Source organism: Pristiophorus japonicus, chromosome 9 (genome assembly GCF_044704955.1).
Source record: "Pristiophorus japonicus isolate sPriJap1 chromosome 9, sPriJap1.hap1, whole genome shotgun sequence".
Lineage (NCBI taxonomy): Eukaryota > Metazoa > Chordata > Chondrichthyes > Pristiophoridae > Pristiophorus > Pristiophorus japonicus.
This window is the reverse complement of record NC_091985.1, coordinates 117,896,001-117,913,193: the sequence shown is the minus strand read 5'-3', so window position 1 is coordinate 117,913,193 and position 17,193 is coordinate 117,896,001. Positions and strand designations below refer to the sequence as shown.

At 42.8% G+C, this 17,193-nt stretch overlaps 1 protein-coding gene across 9 annotated transcripts in view; it reads left to right on the top strand.

Moving 5' to 3' along the window:
• wdpcp (WD repeat containing planar cell polarity effector) overlaps positions 1–17,193 on the top strand; it is a 363,747-nt gene that overhangs the window by 112,194 nt on the left and 234,360 nt on the right. For all 9 annotated transcript variants that reach the window (XR_011595032.1, XM_070889746.1, XM_070889749.1 and 6 more), the window contains one exon: positions 2,204–2,337. Coding sequence is in view for 8 of the 9 variants with exons in the window: in XM_070889746.1 (XP_070745847.1) it covers positions 2,204–2,337 (134 nt within the window). In the remaining variant the exon portion in view is untranslated. The remainder of the gene's footprint in view (positions 1–2,203; positions 2,338–17,193) is intronic.

Here is a 17,193-nt window from a genome sequence, read left to right as displayed (position 1 = left end):
TTACGAGGATGTTGCCAGGAGTGGAGAATCTTAGCTATGAGAGCAGATTGGATAGACTGAGTTTTGATTCCTTGGAACAGAGGAGGCTGAGGCGAGACCTCATTGAGATGTATAAAATTATGAGGGGCCTACATATAATGGATAGAAAGGGCCTATTTCCCTTAGCAGAGGGGTCAACAACCAGGGGACATAAATTTAAAGTAATTGATAGACGGTTTAGAGGCGATTTGAGGTGAAATTTCTTCACGCAGAGGGTTGTGGGGGTCTGGAACTCACTGCCTGAAACGGCGGTGGAGGCAGAAACCCTCACCACATTTTAAAAGTACTTGGATGTGCACTTGAAGTGCCGTAACCTGCAGGGTTACGGACCAAGAGCTGGAAAGTGGGATTAGTTTGGATAGCCTCTTGTTGGCTGGCCCGGACACGATGGGCCAAAATGGCCTCCTTCCGTGCTGTAAACTTCTATGATTCTATGAAATTAATACAATAGTATTTCCTTTGCAATTAGTAATTTTAACTTAAATACTGCAGCTACAAGAGCAGATCAGAGGCTGGGTATTCTAGACGAGTGCCTCACCTGATTCCCCAAAGCCTTTTCACCATCTACGAGGCACAAGTCAGGAGTGTGATGGAATACTCTCCATTTGCCTGGATGAGTGCAACTCCAACAACACTTAAGAAGCTCAACACCATCCAGATCAAAGCACTCCGCTTGATTGGCACTCCTTCCACCACCTTAAACATTCAGTCCCTCCACCACCAGCACACCATGCCTACTTGTGTACCATCTACAAGATGTACTGTAACAACTCTTCTTCACCAGCACCTCCCAAACCCACGACCTCTGCTACCTAGAAGGACAAGGCCAGCAGGTGCATGCGAAGACCACCACCTCCAAGTTTCCAAGTCACACACCATCCTGACTTGGAAATAGATCGCCGTTCCTTCACCGTCGCTGCATTAAAATCCTGGAACTCTCTCCCTAACAGCACTGAGGGAGTACCTTCGCTGCATGGACTGCAGCAGTTCAAGAAGGCGGCTCACCACCACCTTCTCAAGGGCAATTAGGGATGGGCAATAAATCCTGGCCTTGCCAACGACGCCCACATCTCATGAATTAAAACCTCATAATTTTGAACACCTCTGTTAAATCTTCCCTTTGCCTTTTCTGTTCTAAGAGGAATAATCCCAGCTTCTCCAGTCTCTCCACATAACTGATGTTCCTCATCCCTTTGTTTACAAATGTTTTCTTCTTGCCGTGTCTCAAAAGGTTGGCTTTTTTAAACTTTGGTTTTGGCAGAGAACTTTATATGATGTAACATCGTGGTGTCTGGATCATGTACACGAACCACGTGCCGTTTTAATTAATGATCGATGAAATGCAATGAGCAGGATTTTCCCTGGGAGGAGGGGGGAGTAGAATTTCTGTTTCCAGGCAAAGTTTACATGTTCCCCTCGTGAGCATAAGTGTTGTATGTAACTATGCAAATGTCAACGGAGCAGATTTAGGTTGTGGATAATGTTTTTCCAGCTGCTGATATTGTGTAATGATTGAGCAGGTCACCTCTGTGTTATTTTGCTTCAGCTTGGTTGCTGATTATGACATTTGACTCTGCAGTCGACTAGACCATAATAGTGATAATCTGATGATAGATGTCAGAGGTGCTAGCACTATTTTCCATGGGAGGTGTAAGACTAGCTGCTCCTGGCCTTGTGTTCATCAGCAGTGGCACTAAACAAGTTGCTAGTTGGTAACCCCATCAATATTCACTCGTACTGACTAGCTTAACTCCCTCCCACATGCTCCTTGTTGCTGTTACTCATGAACAGGAAAGCAATAGGGGTGAAATTAGTCTTCACTGCCTTTACATCACGGCCAATTTTCTTTTCCATTGAAGTCAATAGATATTGAATTTGGGCGAGGTGTAAAATGAGCTGCCGATTTACTATTGGTTGTTTTCTGCTATCGCCAAATTTCACTCCCAGTATTTTTTTTTCTACGTCCAGGAGACATTAACTCCACCAGCAAAAATGTATTTGTGGACCATGGCTACCATTGCCAGGAAAATGCCAGTCAGTGTTTCAATGGTTGATAAAGTTATTAATAAACATTGGATACCAGATTATATAGGAGTCATACTGAAAAAGCAAGATTATAAAAAATAAATGAATCTCATGGTTTTAATCTTTTGGCTTTGTCCAGCTGTACTTGCAGACAATTTTATGATCGTAGCTTTTCTGGAGACCAGCAAGCTTTGTTTTGTCCAATTTACAAAGAAATTAAGTTCCCCAGACATCAACAGAAGAATGGAAAAGCTTTCCACGTCTGATCTTAAGGTATGTGTAATTATTCTAGTGCATATTATCTGTATTGACTTCATTCATTTATCCTCTATGTGCCATCAGATTGAGTGGCCACTGGAGAAAATTATTAGGACAGTGTCCCGCCAGAAGTATTATACTCTCTAAAGTAATGTGTGCTCTTTTCCCAATTGAAGCTAGCTTTAACAGCATTGTGTTGGCAGAGACAGTCTAATATAGGGCTTCATATTGTCCTTGTTTCAAATCAGTCAAGAGGCCTCCCGCCCGGTGCAAATGAGGTAGTAGCGCCCCAAGAATGGCGGGCAGTGACCTACAGCCTGTACAGCCGGCGCTGTGGCCAGGGCAGCATTCCCCTGTGGGTACCGCTGGTCGGCAGGAACTGTCCCAAGTCGGGCGGTACTTTTTTGGGTCTTATGACATACATAGGACTCTTCTTACCTTCTTGTAGTCCAGATGCGGGGTGGCCGGATATTGCTGCTACACGGGAGTGGACAGGGTGTTCTGGTACCCTGCCAGAGTGCCTGTTACTCGTGTGTGCCTTGACACTGGTTGTCTACAAGCTGTGATGTGGATAGACTGGCGATAGATTGACATCCGCAGGGATTGGTGGATAGCAGGACCTAGAAACCTAACTGATTTTGTTTCCCTACCCTAACCCAATGGTGTTGAGCAAATTCATAGAATCTTAGAATAGTACTACATAAAGGAGGCCATTCAACCAATCGAGACTGCGTCAGCTCCTTTGAAGAGCGATCTAGTTAGTTCCACTCCCTTGCTCTTTCCCTATATCCCTGCATTTTTTTCCTCCTTCAATTTCCTTTTGAAGGCTACTATCAATCTGTATCCACCACCCTATCAGGCAGTGCATTCCAAATCCTAACCAATTGTTGTATAAAAAAGTTTTTTCTCATGTCGCCTCTGGTTCTTTTGCCAATCATCTTAAATCTGTGCCCTCTCCTTATCGATCCATCAACCATTGGGAATAGTTTCTCTTTATTTACTCTATCTAAACCTTTCATGATATTAAACACCTCTATCAAATCTCCTCTTAGCCTTCTCTGCTCAAAAAAGAATGACCCCAGCTTCTCCAGTCTATCCACATTACTGTAATCCCTCAACCCTGGAACCATTCTAGTAAATCTCTTATATACCCACTCCACATCCTTCATATCCTTCCTAAAGTGTGGTGCCCTAAATTAGACACAATACTCCAGCTGGGGCCAAACTAGTGTTTGCCGTGGCTCTGAGTCAGAGTCGTGAGCACAAAAATCTAGTTGGCACTCCAGTGCAGTACTGAGGGAATGTTGCACTGTTGGAGGTGCCGTCTTTTGGATGAGACGTTAAACCGAGGTCCCGTCTGCTCTCTCAGGTGGTCATAAAAGATCCCATGCACTATTTTGAAGAAGAGCAGGGGAGTCATCCCTGGTGTCCTGGCCAATATTTATCCCTCAATCAACATTACTAAAAACAGATTATCTGGTCATTATTACATTGCTGTTTGTGGGAGCTTGCGGCGCACAAATTGGCTGTCACATTTCCCACATTACAACAGTGACTACGTTCTTTTTTAAAAAGCACTTCATTGGCTTTAAAGCGCTTTGCGACATCCAGTGGTTGTGAAAAGCACTATATAAATGCAAGTCTTTCATTCTTTCTTTCTTTCTTCTTGAGTTGTAGCATCCTACTGCTATCCCAGCTAAGGACAGCTGACTCAACATATTCAAGGATTGAACCTGGAACCTCCAGGCCTATATAACTCAGCTAATCAATGGGTACATTTGCTGAATCACTAGGGAGCCCTAACTCTTTCTTAACATTACTTGCAATAAAATATATATTTAATGTACATATTTTAGCAACAACATTTATATTATTGTAATAGTTACACCAGACATATCACTAACAATATTATATTATTGTTATTAGGGAATTTTTCAGTGTCACAGTGTGTGAGTTGAAATCTTAAATGGCTAGCCTGGAAGTACAGAACTGTGGGAGTAGGGTTATTTTAAGAGGCAATTTCCTATTATACATAACATTGTGCGGTACTTAGCCATACGGACCACAAAGTACCAAGTTCAATCCCTGTTTTTAGCCGAGTTACTCATCTCAACCGAGGTGGCAGGAAGGAACTAGGAGCAGGAGTAGACCATACGACCCTTCAAGCCTGCTGCGTCCTTCAATAAGATCATGGCTGATCTTTGACCTCAGCTCCACTTTCCCACGCTATCCCCATTTTCCTTGATTCCCTTAGTGTCCAAGAATCTATCGACAGCCCTCTGGAGTAGAGAAGATTCACAATCCTCTGATGAAGACATTTCTCCTCATCCCAGTCCTAAATGGCTGACCCCTTAACCTGAGACTAGTTCTAGACTCTCCAGCCATTGAAAAAATCCTCCCAGGACCTATCCTGTCAAGCCCTCTCAGAACCTTACAAGTTTCAATGAGAGCACCTGTCATTCTTGTAAACTCCAGGGGGTGGAAATTAGATTGGAGCTTATTAGGGTGCTTATCTGGCGGCGGGAAGGTAAATTTTGCTCCGGAAAATGGTTTGTGACGGCAGCCAAAGAAATCCGTTGCCGCGCCCAGAGAGTGGAGTGGAGCGCTGAGGGAGGCGTTTCACACCTCTCTTGGGGCGCGAGGCCGGCTGAGCAACTGAAACCGTTGCTAAAGAGCCAGCCTTGTAGTGCCTTAAGAGAGGCCTCCCTGGGAAAAACAAAATTGGGACAAGAAACACAAATAAATGACTCCCGATAAATTACTCTTCCCTCCCCGCCCCCCATCCGAAATACAGGTGCATCGTAAAAAAAATCAGAGAAATATTAATTTAACTTTTCCAATCATTCTTTCCCATAGCGCCCCGAGACAGTTCTGCACACCAGCTTTCCAAGGTGCTGTCACCACGAGGCAGTATGGGTGCTGCTACAACATAATATCAAAACGCTATCAACACCGAGAGCGTTACACATCGGCTTGACGCTCCCGGCCGATACTGGTCAGCGCCACCGGCACTGACCCCTTTAGCACTCCTGTTTCGACCCTTTCCAGGGTGCAAAGCGACCGAATTTCTATCCCCTGGAATATTACAGTTGATCTCAGTGCCCCTGGGCTCAGGAAGAGGAAACCAGCCAGGGGTTCCTGCTCCTGATTGCCACCCACTCATTCCTGCTGGAAGCCCGGTTTTAGTGAAAAGCCTGCTCATATACTGCACAACAAAAACAGAAAATGCTGGAAACACTCAGCAGGCCAGGCAGCATCTGTGGAGAGAGAAACCGAGTTAGCGTTTCAGGTCTGAGACCCTTCATCAGAACTGGAAAAGTTACAGATGTAACAGATTTTAAGCAGGTGCAGAGGCTGGGAAAGGAGGGAGGAAAGAACAAAAGTGACAGTCTATGATAGGGTGGAAGGCAGGAGTGATTAAATGTTGCAAATGGCAGAATCATAAACAGCTACTGCCTAAAAAAATAAGGGCCAGAAGTTATGGTCTGAAATTGTTGCACTCGATGTTGAGCCCAAAAGGCTGTAAAGTGCCTAATCGAAAGATGAGGTGTTGTTTCTGAAGCTTACGTTGAGCTTCATTAGAATACTGCAGGAGGCTGAGGACGGAGAATCAGAGTGGGAGTGGAACGGAGAATTAAAGTGACAGGCGACTGGAAGCTCAGGGTCATCCTTACAGACTGAAGGGAGGTGTTGTGCAAAGCAGTCACCCAGTCTGCATTTGGTGAGCAGCGAATACAGTATATTAAATTATAAGAAGTACAAGTAAATCGCTGTTTCACCTGGAAGGAGTGTTTGGGGCCCTGGATGGATGGGAAGGGAGGAGGTAAAAGGGCAGGTGTTGCATCTGCTCCGCTTGCACAGGATGGTGCTGAGGGGAGGGGATGTTGGGGGTGATTGAGGAGTGGACCAAGGTGTCGCGGAGGGAGCGGTCCCTTCGGAATGCTGAAAGGGAAGGGGCGAGGAAGATGTGTTTGGTGGTGGAATCATGCTGCAGACAGCGGCGGATGATCCGTTGAATGTGGAGGTTGGTGGGGTGAAAGGTGAGGATAAGAGGAACCCTATTGAAGTCCTGAGAGGATGGGGAAGGGGTGAGAGCAGAAGTGCAGGAAATGGGACAGACACGGTCGAGGGCCATGTCAACCACAGTGGAGGGAAATCCTCGGTTGAGGAAAATGGAAAACATATCGGAAGCACTGGTGTTGAAGGTGGCATCGTCGGAACAGATGCGGCGGAGACGGAGAAACTGGGAGAATGGAATGGAATAGAGTCCATGATAGGGTTCCACTTGTCCTTTCTTCTGGTCGCCTGTCACTTTAATTCTCCGCTCCACTCCCACTCTGATCTCTCCGTCTTCGGCCTTCTGCACTGTTCCAATAAAGCTCAACATAAGCTCGAGGAACAGTATCCCATCTTTCGATTAGGCACTTTACAGCTTTCTGGACTCAGCAATTTCAGACTATAACTTCTGCCCCTATTTTTTCAGGTGGCCCCCTATTTTTTCACCTGTTTATGATTCTGCCATCCCATTTGCAACATTTAATCACTCCTGCCTTCCACCCTATCACAGACCGTCACTTTTGTTCTTTCCTCCCCTGCACTCTTTCCCTGCCTCTACACCTGATTTAAAATCTGTTGCATCTTTAACTTGTCCAGTACTAACAAAGGGTCTCAGACCTGAAACGTTGGCCCTGAAATCCCGATTGGAGGCTTCCCGCATGCATTCACCTGAAAGCAAGAAATACGATCCGCACCTACCTTCTGCTCCTGCGCCCTCCTGTGATTCCGTTTTTCTCTGGAAGGTTCCCGTGCTTCGCAGTGTGCCCCCGTCTTTCAGGTGCGTAAGTCTAAGATGAAGTCACGTGGGCCTGAACAACCAATCACTGTACAGTATTCTCATTGATAGTAATGGGAACTCCGTATCAGTGACTATTACTATCAATGAGAATAACCCCCTAAAACACCCAAACATAACACAGTAAATAAATTAAAAACTCACATATTTAAAACTAATTGAAATTAAAGTTAATTAAATGTTTTAGAAAGAAAATATTTTTGGGATTTTCCTAGTGTTTTATTTAGGGTTTAAAATAGACAGGGTTTTTAACTCTTTAAAAATATGTATTTAAATTTAATTTTTATGTGTTTTAAAACTCTTACGCTGGTAAAAGTAGTCTATGCGCCTGCTTTTACGAGGCGTAAAAGTTTCAAGTGCATTCGTTGGGCAAGAGTTGGGCAAATAGGCCAATCTCGCCCGTGCGAATAACCTTGCTGCTGGGATGCGTTCGATCTGTCAAGCTAAAACTTCACAGATCGGAAAAGCTGGTTCTCGGCACATGTGCATTGCGCACCTAAAACTGGCTTTTGCGAGGCCTCGCCAGGTCAGTATACACTCTGTACGGACCCGGCAAGACTGGGATTTCATGCCCGTTGAGCCTGTTTCTCTTTTCACGGATGCTGCCTAGCCTGCTGAGTGTTTCCAGCATTTTCTGTTTATGTTTCGGATTCCAGCATCTGCAGTATTTTGCTATTGTACTGTTCATTTACTGTCTGGGTTCATACATGAAGAAGAGCCACTCGTGAGAGGTAACTGTTTGTCAAACAGTTTGCTTCTATGTAACTTGTTTAGTCAAGTGCATCTGGTAATAGTAATTTGTTTGAATATGTAGTTTTGCAGGCCATGGTTAACAGGAGTTCAACATTAAGTTTTTAATAATTTAAATGATATTCATTCTGATGCAGCAACTGAAGAAATATAAGGTCAATCTTTATGGCCTTGAAATTATGCTGTGTAAATGTTCGCATGAGTGTTAATGCATTGGCCCTGAATTTGCGGCCCCTACGGGCGTGTACAAGGTGCGAACACGCCAGTAGAGGCCCCTCAAGTCCCGGGTTTAGGCATGTGAAACACATGCGCCCAAATTCGGTGTAATGTCTCTGAGCTTGTAATGTTTGTAGCTCCACACTGTGGACATGGACGTATTGTGTACTGCAACTACAGAGTTAATAATTAAAGAGAACTAGGGAGTTCCAGAGACTTCCGAGAGCTGCCTGTCATGTTAGAAAGCTGTGTGTGCTTGTGCTCTGTAAATATATCAGAGAGACTTTGGAAGCTTCTCTGTCTTTGGAAAAAGCTACAAAATCCGAGGTAAAAAAAACGAGCACACGAAAAACTGCAGAGTTTAAAATGGCAGCAGGTGTAATGGGACATTTGGGTGAATATAGACACAACCGGGAACATTTTAAAGCGGATTTGGATCAGCTAGAAATGTATTTCACAGTAAATAACATAATCGAAGTTCCAGACAATGCAGTCCAGAATCAGGCGATATTGGAATGGAAGTGAACTATCTTCTTATCTGCAGCTGGTCCTGAATTGTATGAAATCCTTGTAAATCTGCTTGTGCCTGACGAGCCAAAGGTCACAATGCTTAAAGAGATTTTAACGAAGCTGGAGCAGCACTACAACCCCAAGCCGTTAGAAATTGCTGAAAGCTATCGTTTCGGGATACGGAATCAAAAGTCTGCTGAAAGTATCAGTGATTATATTATAGCATTAAAAAAGCTATCTATTCACTGTAATTTTGGAAACTTTCAAAACCGAGCATTGTGGGATTGTTTTGTTTGTGGGGTGAAAAATGATGCGATCAGAAGAAAGTTATTGACGACAGATGACTTGACTTTTGAGATTGCTTGTCAGATAGTGAGGTCGATGGGCATGGCCAATCAATATTCCCAAGAATTAAATAATAATTACGGTCGTCAGTTAACAGAGGTAATTCGCCTGCAGGTTCAAAGTAAAAGATGGTGGGGGCCCAAAGTCTCAGAAACTGGAAATTCAGGCATGCCGACTGAAGGGTAAATCAGCTTTCAAACCTATGAATCCAGCGTTCAAAGCTATGAGAAATCCCCAGAGACTAAATAGCATGGAAGAATAATAACAGGACGAAGAGATGTTAGAGTTACATGTCATCAGGAGCACGAGCTTAGCGGACGACAATTCGAAAAGTATCAAAATCCACATAGATGTTGTGGGATTCAAGATACCAATGGAACTCGACACGGGTGCATCCGTGAGTGTAATACCGGAGTCGCTATACTTCGACAAATTGCGTGATTTCCCATTGGAGAAACCCAAGATGGAGCTGCGAGGCTACTCGGGAGAGAAAATTCCTGTGGTAGGTCGTATCACCGTACCGGTGAAATATAAGTATCAATTTCAGAATTTGCCTCTAATAGTAGTGAAAGGAGACAAGCCTGCCTTACTAGGAAGAAATTGGTTGAGCTCACTGAAGCTGGATTGGAGTGAGATTTTCCGTGTTGAAATGAGATTTGCATCAACGAATGATTTCAAGAGTTATCCGAAGGTGTACTGCGAAACGGGCAATCCGATTCAAGGCGAGTGTCAGGGTACAGAAGGACGCTAGATCGGTTTACTACAAGCCACATTCCATACCATATGCACTCAAGGAGAAAGTTGAGCAAGAACTCAAAAGACTAGAGACTGAGAACATTATTTCTAAGATAGATCGGTGTAATTGGGCTACACCCATTGTTATTGTACCTAAGTCCGATGGTAAAGTAAGATTGTGTGGTGATTATAAAGAAACCGTAAACCAGGTTCTAGAGGGTAATGTCCCCAATACATTGCCAAATATAGAAGATTTATTCACAACACTGACAGGTGGTCAGATTTTCTCAAAACTGGATCTTATGAATGCCTACTTACAGCTTGAACTAGATGAGGAGTCCAAGTCACGTTTGACTAAAAATACTCATCTAGGCCCATATCAATTTAATAGGCTACCATTTGGAGTGTCTTCCCCCCCTGCCATGTTTCAAGGGCTGATGAACCAGATTTTGCAAGGTATTGAAGGGGTAGTATGTTATTTGAATGATCTACTCATTTCAGCACCAAATAGGCAAATTCATAATAACATATTGAATGAAGTCCTCAAACGGCTAGAGAAGCACAGAGTACGAGTGTCTGCTCGTAAGTGTGAGTTATTTCAAAACTCAGTGGAGTACTTAGAGTACAGAGTAGACAAAAATGGTTTACATCCAACCATGGGAAAACTGGATGCAATTAGAAATGCACCCACTCCCAAGAATGTCACTGAACTTCGTTCATTCTTGGGTCTTTTGAACTATTATGGGAAGTTCCTACCAAATTTGGCTACAGTATTACATCCACTGAATGAACTATTGAAAAAACAGGTCCATTGGAAGTGATCAAAAGAATGCAGTACAGCATTCAAGGAGTGTAAAAGCAAATTGGTAGAGAGCACCATGTTAGTTCACTATGACATATCTAAGGAGATTAAGCTAGCATGTGATGCCTCTCCGTATGGAGTTGGGGCAGTGATCTCTCATGTATCACGTAGTGGGGAGGAGAGACCAATTGCTTTTGCTTCACGCAATCTCAGTGCCAGTGAGAGTAATTATGCGCAGATTGAAAGGGAAGCTTTGGCATTGATTTTTGGGGTCAAGAAGTTCCACAAATACTTGTATGGCCGTAAGTTTACTATTGTTACGGACCATAAGCCCCTAACAGCAATCCTCCATCCAAAGTCCTCAGTTCCAACATTAGCTGCAGCCCGAATGCAGAGATGGGCTTTGATTTTGTCAGCATATACATATGATATTGAATACAGACGATCAGCTGATCACAGTAATGCTGATGCAATGTCTAGACTGCCTTCCCCATCACAAGTTACACCCGATAGGGAAGAAGTGTTTTATTTTTCATACATTGATGAACTGCCAGTCACAGCTGAAGAGATTGGTAGAGCAACCAAACGTGACCCAGTGATATCAAAGGTGTATGATTATATTGCAAATGGATGGCCAAACCAGGTAACAGACAAAGATATTCATCCATTCTTTATTCGTAGGAATGAATTATCAGTCGATAAAGGTTGTATCATGTGGGGTGCAAGAGTGGTTATACCAAATAAATTTAGGTCCAAATTATTAGGAGACCTCCATGACCAGCACCTGGGAATGTGTTTGACCAAGAGTTTTGCATGAAGTTATTTATGGTGGCCAGGTCTTAATAAAGATATGGAGTACATCGTGAGTCAGTGTACGACATGTCAATCGGTAAGCAAGCAGCCACCATCAGTACCATTACAGCCATGGAAATGGCCTCCCAGGGTGTGGCAAAGGCTACATATTGATTTTGCTGAGTTAGAAGGACAACAATTGTTCATTGTGATTGATAGCCATTTGAAGTGGGTTGAGGTGTTTCCAATGTGGAAAATAACAAGTAAAACATTGGATATTTTGCGAAGTTTGTTTTCTTCATTTGGCCTCCCAGAAGAAATTGTTTTGGATAATGGACCACAATTTCATTCAGAAGAATTTGCACAATTCACGAGCAAAAATGGTGTGAAACATACCAAGGTCCCACCATACCACCCTGCTCCGAATGGTGCAGCAGAGCACACTGTACAAATTGTAAAATGTGCCCTCATAAAACAAATGTTAGATCCAAATCCAAAGAAACGACAGTTGTCATTGGATCACAAATTGGCTAATTTTCTAATTATATATCATAATACTCCTCACATAACTACTGGTAGAATACCAGCAGAGTTGTTTCTCAAATGACAGCCATGAACCAGATTCTCGTTGTTAAAACAAAACTTGGCACAGTCCGTAGAAGAGACACAATTAAGACAGAAAGAGAATCATGATAGAGGTAGAATAAAAGAGAGAAGTGTGAAATTAAACCAAAAGGTGAGAGTGAAGAACCATCACCATAAATGGTTAAAGTGGTTACTAAGAAGAGTAGTGAAGATATGTGGTCCTCGCACATATTTGGTCAGGATGTTTGATAATGGACAGGTTAGGTTTGTTCATATTGATCATATTTTACCTACAGACATGGAAGGAGTTGAAGGTGGGAATGATTCAATTATTTCTGACTCATCAGATAGTTTTGATACAGTAGCAAATCCTACATCCAATGTACTGGAAACAAATCCAAGAGAAAATCAGAATGTAAGTCTGAGTCCGAGTCAGGAAAATAAACAGCCTGAAGTTAGAGTGAGTTCAAATGAAAATCAAGGAAATTCCTTGGAGGAAAACGTTCCTCAGGAGGAGCCTCGAAGGAGTTTAGATTCGACACCATGTTTGGAAGGTTCTGTTCGAGAGCAATGGTATCCTCTTCGAAACAGAAACCAATGGTTAAGTTAAATTTGTAAATGGAAAAAAATAAGTCTATATCCTGGGTTATGTATAAACATGCAAGTTATGTATGATGTTATTATAATAACTTCTTCATTAAGGAGGGAGAAGTGTAATGTTTGCTTGTAATGTTTGTAGCTCCACACTGGATGTGGACGTATTGTGTACTGCAACCACAGAGTTAATAATTAAACAGAACCAGGGAGTTCCGGAGACTTCTGAGAGCTGCCTGCCATGTTAGAAAGCTATGTGTGCTTGTGCTCTGTGAATATATCACATTTGGAACTTGCGGCAAGAATCGTCTTGACAGATCGCATGCATCTGGAAGTAAAGGACGCCCGCAGGCGGAAAGTTGAGCTATTTGCCCAACTTTAGTCCAGCGAATGCTCGTGAAATTCTTACGACTCAGTATAAGACTTTTAAAGGTCAGAAAAATAAAAAATGTTCAATAATTTAAACATTTAAAATCCTGTTAAATAAGGTAAGTTTATGTTTAGACCCTTTAAAATATGTAAATTTATTTGTTTTATATAATTAGTTAAATTCTATTTTGATTAATTTTAAACATGAATTAAAAAAAAATTATTTCAAGTGTTTGTATTTTGGGGGGTCTTCTCATTCATACTAATGGTGATTCCATACGTACAGAACTCACCAGAAGTATGAATGGGAATATCCCTACTTTGATCGGTTGGACCGGCCCACATGATCCCAGGGATGTGTGCGAAGTGCCTACGTCCCTGGAATACGTGGGCCAGGACTACAAGTCTATGAACCTCCCGAACCACCAGGTAAATTCGTAGAAATTTTTCAGGTTGGAGGCATCACCGAGCAACGTTTACATGAATACTGAGTGGATGCCATTGTCTATTTTGAATTTCCACAATTAATAGGATCCCACTGTCGAGGTGCTTCCCCCGAGACAGTCGGTGGTGTAAGTAATTAGGGAGGCAGCATTGGTTCCAACATCAAGTAATGTTCACTAGGTCTCTATTGCTATAAGAGCAAGAGGCACTAGTGAGATTTTATTGAATGCAGTTTTTACTCTTAGATTATAAATTAATTCAATTAGCTGTATTTCCTGCCTCCCTTCTGGAATCTGCCTGTGTGTCTTTGCTGAAAATTTACATTTTAGTTATGCTTAGTTGCATTGTTATAGTAATGCCATTTAATGATTAGGATATTGGCGATCTACGGTTTCAAAATATGAAATACTACAATGTGTTACAAAAGCTCTTCTATTCCCGTGGTATAGTTGTAGCATGGTGGTTTCTATCAAGATTACAGTTTATATATTATACCTATTCTGACACATTACAATACAGCAAACTTTAGGGGACATAGTCTTAGAATAAGGGTCCATCCATTTAAAACTGAGATGAGGAGAAATTTCTTCTCTCGGAGGGTTGTAAATCTATGGAATTCTCTGCCCCAGAGAGCTGTGGAGGCTGAGTCATTGAATATATTTAAGACGGAGATAGACAGATTTTTGAACGATTAAGGCAGTAAAGGGTTATGGGGAGCGGGCAGGGAAATGGAGCTGTGTCCATGATCAGATCAGCCATGGTCTTATTGAATGGCGGAGCAGGCTCGAAGGGCCAAATGGCCTACTCCTGTTCCTAATTCTTCTGTTTCTTATGTTTTAATAGAATAGATTATAGAAATTAACAGCACGGAAGGGGGCCATTTCGGCCCATTGTGTTCGCGCCGGCCGGCCAAGAGTTAATCCCGCATAATCCCACTTTCCAGCTCTTGGTCCGTGGCCCTGTAGATTACGGCACTTTAAGTGTAGATCCAAGTATTTTTTAAATGTAGTGAGGTTTTCTGCCTCTACCACCCTTTCAGGCAGTGAGTTCCAGACTCCCACCACCCTCTGGGTGAAGAAATTTCCCCTCATATCTCTTCGAGCCCCCACCCCCCTGTATTTTATAGTCTCTTGAACACTCTTAGTTCAACTTAACTCTATTTATTTGGGAGATTTCAGATAGCCATGTAGAGCTTTAAAGTGGTGTTCCTTCACAGACCCTCACTCTTAATACAGCTCCCTATACCTCCTAGTTAGAGGGCGCTATACATTATATCGATACCTCCTAGCTAGAGGGTGCTATACATTATCACGTTACACCTTTCCTTTGATAAGAAACAAAAATGAATTAAAGTTAGCTTCAATATAAACTGGTAATTAACCTCTTATGAATACATGTAGTAAACAACTACGTTTAACAAACAGCAACAAAACTTTGTCTCATTGACTCTTTATCCAAGTGTGGCATGTTTCACACTTTGAAACCTAGTTTTTTATATCACTGTTCAGTCCTGACCAGTAAACGGATTCTCTGACATGTCGAAGAGTGCTCTCGACGCCAGTGTGAGCAACATGAATCGCTGACGAATGTCGGATCTCAGGGATTTTGGTATGACACAGCGATCGCCTTTGAAGACGATGCCATCCTGTGTTGTGAGTCCGTCACGAACTTTGCAGTATGCATATGTTTCAGGCACGCATTCATGTGTCGTTTCTGGCCATCCCATTGTGATTTGTTGTATGACCAGTTGTAGTGTGGAGTCATTTGCAGTTGCGCATTGTATGGTAGTCAGTCCTTGTTTGGAGAGTGGGAGAAAGTCCACCATGTGGATGCATTTCACTGCAATTTCTGTTGGTGATCTCTCCACGTTGTCAAGGTATGTGCGCGAGAGGGTGTCTGCTAGGTACATTTCTTTTCCTGGTTGATACTTTATTTCGATGTCCTGTTGGCTGAGCCGAATGAGCAGATGTTGTAGTCATTTGGGTGCTGCAGATAACGGCTTGCGTCGTATAGCAACCACAGGCTTATGGTCTGTCCATAGCGTGATCTTGCGACCAAATACATATTGATGGTTTCGTTCCATTGCGAAGACTTGAGCAAGCAGCTCCTTTTCGATTTAAGAGTATCGCGTTTCTGCTGGAGTGAGCACTTGGCTCGCGTATGCAATTGGTTGTCCCTTTTGCAGAAAGATGAACCAAAGCCCCTTGCTCGAAGCATCTCCTTGACCATCAGGTGCAAGTTTGTGGTCTTAAAGTACCTGAGCACCGGAGAATCTGTCACGTGTTGTTTGATAGCTTCAAACGCTTTGTCTTGTTCTTAAGTCCATTTCCAGACCGTGCCTTTATGAGTAAGCCGTCGCAGAGGCTCACTGAGATCTGAAAGATCTGGCAAGAATTTTGCAAGGTACTTTGTCATGCCGACAAATCGTTGTACACCTGCGGCATCCTGCGGTGTCTGCATTTCGTTGATTGCCAACACTCTGCTTGGGTCGGCTTTCAGCCCATCACTAGACAATATGTGTCCCATGTATTTCACTCGGGAGCTCTTATATTCGAACTTATTGAAGTTAAATTTGATGTTTCGCTCTCTGCATCTCTGCATGAATTTGTGTAAGTTTGTGACATAATTGCGATTGGCCTCTTTAAATGGCTCACCACATCCAGTGATCAAGATATCATCTGCAACCTTGTAGACTCCATCTAGACCCTCAAGGTTCTGGTCTAGCTTCTGCTGGAAGATTTCCGGGGCAAGAATGATGCCAAATGGCATTCTATTATATCGATATTGTCTCCACGAAGTCTGGAAGGTCGTGAGGTAGGACTCTGTGTCTAGTTCACATTGCAAGAAACCCTCCTTGCAGTCTGTTTTAGTGAAGACTTTTACATTTGACATCTGTGGCAACAGTGTCCACGTTTCAGGGCATTGTTCAGATGTTGAGGGTCGATACATACTCGTCTTTCCATTTGGTCCTTGTACAGTCACGAGACTGGATACCCAGTCCGTCGGTTCAACAACTTTCGTGATGATTTGTCAATTTTCCAAACGATCGAGTTCCTCTTTTAGCGTTTGTTTGATCGCTATTGGTACCCATCTGGATGGCATTATAGCTGGTGTCGCTGATTCATTAAGTTCAAGGTGTCCAAGTCCCTTAAACACATCTGGATACGCATTGTTGGCATCAGTTTTTGACGCTAGCGAGATGTTTGCCTTGTTCGTAGTTTGCGATTCGCGTGGTTCATTTACCACCGTGATATTCTGATGCTGCACTTTTATCAGTTGTAGCTGTTGAGCAGTGCATGAGCCAATCAGTGGTGCACTTTGGCCATCAATGATCACACAGGGCACAATGTACTTTTGTTTCTTCTTTGTAGTGGCACATTACAAGTCCCTACCACTAGAATGGTTGCATGGTTGTCATATAGTGACAGTATTATCTTAGTTTCTTTTATCTTTAAGCCTTTTGGTAAGTATCTAAGAGGTAGCACATTGCATGTGGCCCCACAATCTATTTGCATTTTTACCATTTGACCTTATACTTTCTGTCAGCTTTGTCCTTAATTGTGTGATCAACTTTACCAAGCATGTTTACATTCATGACTTCAAAATCAGAATCATAACTCTCTTCATATAGTGCATGAACTTTTGACTTGCTCTTATATTTAGGATTATGTGTAGACTCTTGCCTCGATCCATTCTGCCTACACTTTTGAGAAAAGTGATTTAGTTTGCCGCAACTTGTGCAGGTCTTCCCATATGCTGGGCATTTAGATTTTTGACAGCTCATGTCTTTTGCCACAATATCTGCAGTTGTTCGTGAACTCTTGGTCTGTGAATTCTTTCTTTGTGGGTCGGGGTTTCTGTCTGACAGCTTTGATAT